Source organism: Chaetura pelagica, unplaced genomic scaffold (genome assembly GCF_000747805.2).
Source record: "Chaetura pelagica isolate M959 unplaced genomic scaffold, ChaPel_1.0 scaffold3, whole genome shotgun sequence".
Lineage (NCBI taxonomy): Eukaryota > Metazoa > Chordata > Aves > Apodiformes > Apodidae > Chaetura > Chaetura pelagica.
This window is the reverse complement of record NW_009952974.1, coordinates 7326110-7328321: the sequence shown is the minus strand read 5'-3', so window position 1 is coordinate 7328321 and position 2212 is coordinate 7326110. Positions and strand designations below refer to the sequence as shown.

General features: G+C 65.1%; 2 protein-coding genes across 2 annotated transcripts in view; both read right to left on the bottom strand.

Annotated features, from left to right (window-relative positions):
- The window catches only part of LOC104387508 (striated muscle-specific serine/threonine-protein kinase-like), a 23930-nt gene extending 22448 nt beyond the window's left edge, over positions 1 to 1482 (bottom strand). The window contains exons 1-2 of the mRNA XM_009996278.1: positions 1440 to 1482; positions 431 to 574 (exon numbers count right to left, since the gene is read on the bottom strand). Coding sequence (XP_009994580.1) covers positions 431 to 497 — 67 coding nt within the window. The 5' untranslated portion in view covers positions 498 to 574; positions 1440 to 1482. The remainder of the gene's footprint in view (positions 1 to 430; positions 575 to 1439) is intronic.
- A 236-nt stretch (positions 1483 to 1718) lies between these two features.
- LOC104387507 (striated muscle-specific serine/threonine-protein kinase-like) overlaps positions 1719 to 2212 on the bottom strand; it is a 2139-nt gene continuing 1645 nt past the window's right edge. The window contains exon 3 of the mRNA XM_009996277.1: positions 1719 to 2134. Within this exon, the coding sequence (XP_009994579.1) occupies positions 1719 to 2134 (416 nt within the window). The remainder of the gene's footprint in view (positions 2135 to 2212) is intronic.

Below are 2212 nucleotides of genomic sequence, written 5' to 3'. Positions count from 1 at the left end.
CCTCCCCGCCCGGCTCTGTCGGCTGGTCCTGGCTCTGGCTGCCCCCAGCTGCCCCTGCCCACCATCTGACTGCATCACGCCCGGAGCCCATCAGTCCTCAGCCGGGCACCGGGGCCCTGCCCCCGGGAAACCACCTGAGCTGTGCCAACAGCAGCCCTCATCATCATCACCCCTCCCCGCCCACAGTGGCCAGTGGTGCAGCACGGGGGAACAGCAAACTCCCTGCCCCACACCCTGCCTGCACCCTGGCCTAGCCACACTTCACTCCTGCCTGGGGGGAGGCAGGGCAGTGTCTCTGTGAGACACTCAGCTCAGAGCTACATGTCCCACTCTGCACAGCTCAGGTGCCCCCAAGGGACAGTTCAGCGGGTGGGATGTGGACATGCAGAGAGCCCCTCTGCCCGAACCCCCCAGCTCCAGAGATGCTCACCTTCCGGCTGGGGATTGGCTGTGACAATGCACTTGAGCAGCACCTCCGCCCCCACGACCACTGCCATGTCCTGGATGGGAATCTCAAAGACAGGGGCTTCCAGGGGGTCTTCACCCGCTGAGACGTAGGAGTCGTCAGAGGACTCTAGACAGGGAGAGATGGGCCCCATGACTCTCAGTGGAGTGGAACAAGCAGGTCCTGTGCCATGCCAGGCTGCATGCAGGCAGGGCAGGGGCCTTGCAACCCTCTGCCCATGCCTGCCACCACCCACACCCTTGCTAGGGCATTAGAGTATCCCTAGGCTGTGCAGTGGAAGAAAGGGCCACATTAGGGGCCACGACGGCACAGTACCTGCAGCAGGATGAGGCAGGGTGCCCATACAGCATAAGGGATGAGGCAACAGCAGGGTGTGGAAAGGAAGAGGACTGTATAGCCCACCACAGCCCGAACTCCAAACTCCTCCCAGCCCCCCACGGGGTGCTGGCTGCTCTGCCCTGCCACACTGGCATCAGTCTCTCAACTCCTTCCCTTCCCATGGCCCCAGAACACAGGGAAAGGTCCTGGGGCTCTGCCAGGAGCCTCAGGCACGTGGGCCTGGCACTGGTCCGGCCAGAGCAGAGCCTGGAAGAAGCTCCCAGCCTGGTTGAAGTCTGGTCTCAACCCTGCATGCTGGGATGGGCAAGGCACCTCTCCCCCAGCCAAACCACCACAGCATCCCCTGGGGATGTACGCTGTGCTTGGAGCACTGAGCACGATCCAGCCAGGACAAGTTACAACGGGTGCCCTGTGTCCCATACCCAGGGGGCTGGACCAGCCTTGGGCTAGGTGCCAGAGGTCAGCACCCCGTGTCCTTCCCGCACCACATGAGCCATGTCCCCTCACCCCACCCCTGTGCTCTCTGGCACAACTTGGGCTCCCTACATCTCCCAGGGGCAGGCTGGTGGTCCCTTATCCCACTCAGGGGCTGGCTGAGCCAGCTCTGTGCCTGAAGGAGGGCAGAAAGCCCTACCTAGCTCTGGAGAGGTGGGCCTGGCTCGGCGCCCCTTCCCCTTGCTCCGTGTGCTTCTGCCTTCTTGAGCCATCCGGCCACTCTCTTTCTTCTCCCACATTTTCTTCTGCCTTCTCTCCACCTCCCTGCCTGTGCCGTGCTGCCCTGCCCAGCTCCTCTCCAGGCGAGCCTCCTGGTCCACCCCTGGCTCTGCCCAGGGCAGGAACCGTACTTCAGCTGGTGCCTCCGGCCACCGGTACAGCCCCTGGGGCACAGCCAGCCGGGCAGCCAGGGCTTCACTCACCGCCGGGCTCCTCCAGCAGGGCTCCCGTCTGGGCATGGGCTGCCTCTGGCGGGACCCGCCTGTGAAAGGGCCACCCGTCCCTGCGAGGTGGCTTGTGCTAACAGCCACTGCTCCTTCTTCTTCACTTCCCCAGTGCCTTCTTGCTGCGGACCCTTCCTGGCACCAACATCCTCCACCTGGGTGGACTGGCCAGCTGCTGTGCTGCCCCGCACTGGGGCTTTCCTCCCACGCTGTCCCCCTGGCTCCGGCTCCCCGTCGGATCCCACAAGTGCCACACTGGAAAGTGCCAGGTGCTGAATCACGTGCGTGCTCTCCCCTGGCGGGACAGTCTTTGGTGGAAGACCCTTGCGCCCACTGGTGCCCTGCGAGGAGGGGGTGCGGGGGACGCGGGGCGCCGGGGGCTCGCTGGCCGCTGGGGGCGAGGGTGCCGGGGGCAGCCCTGCTTTGCACAGCTCCTGAGAGCGCCGCAGCTGCTGCTTGGATACCCTCC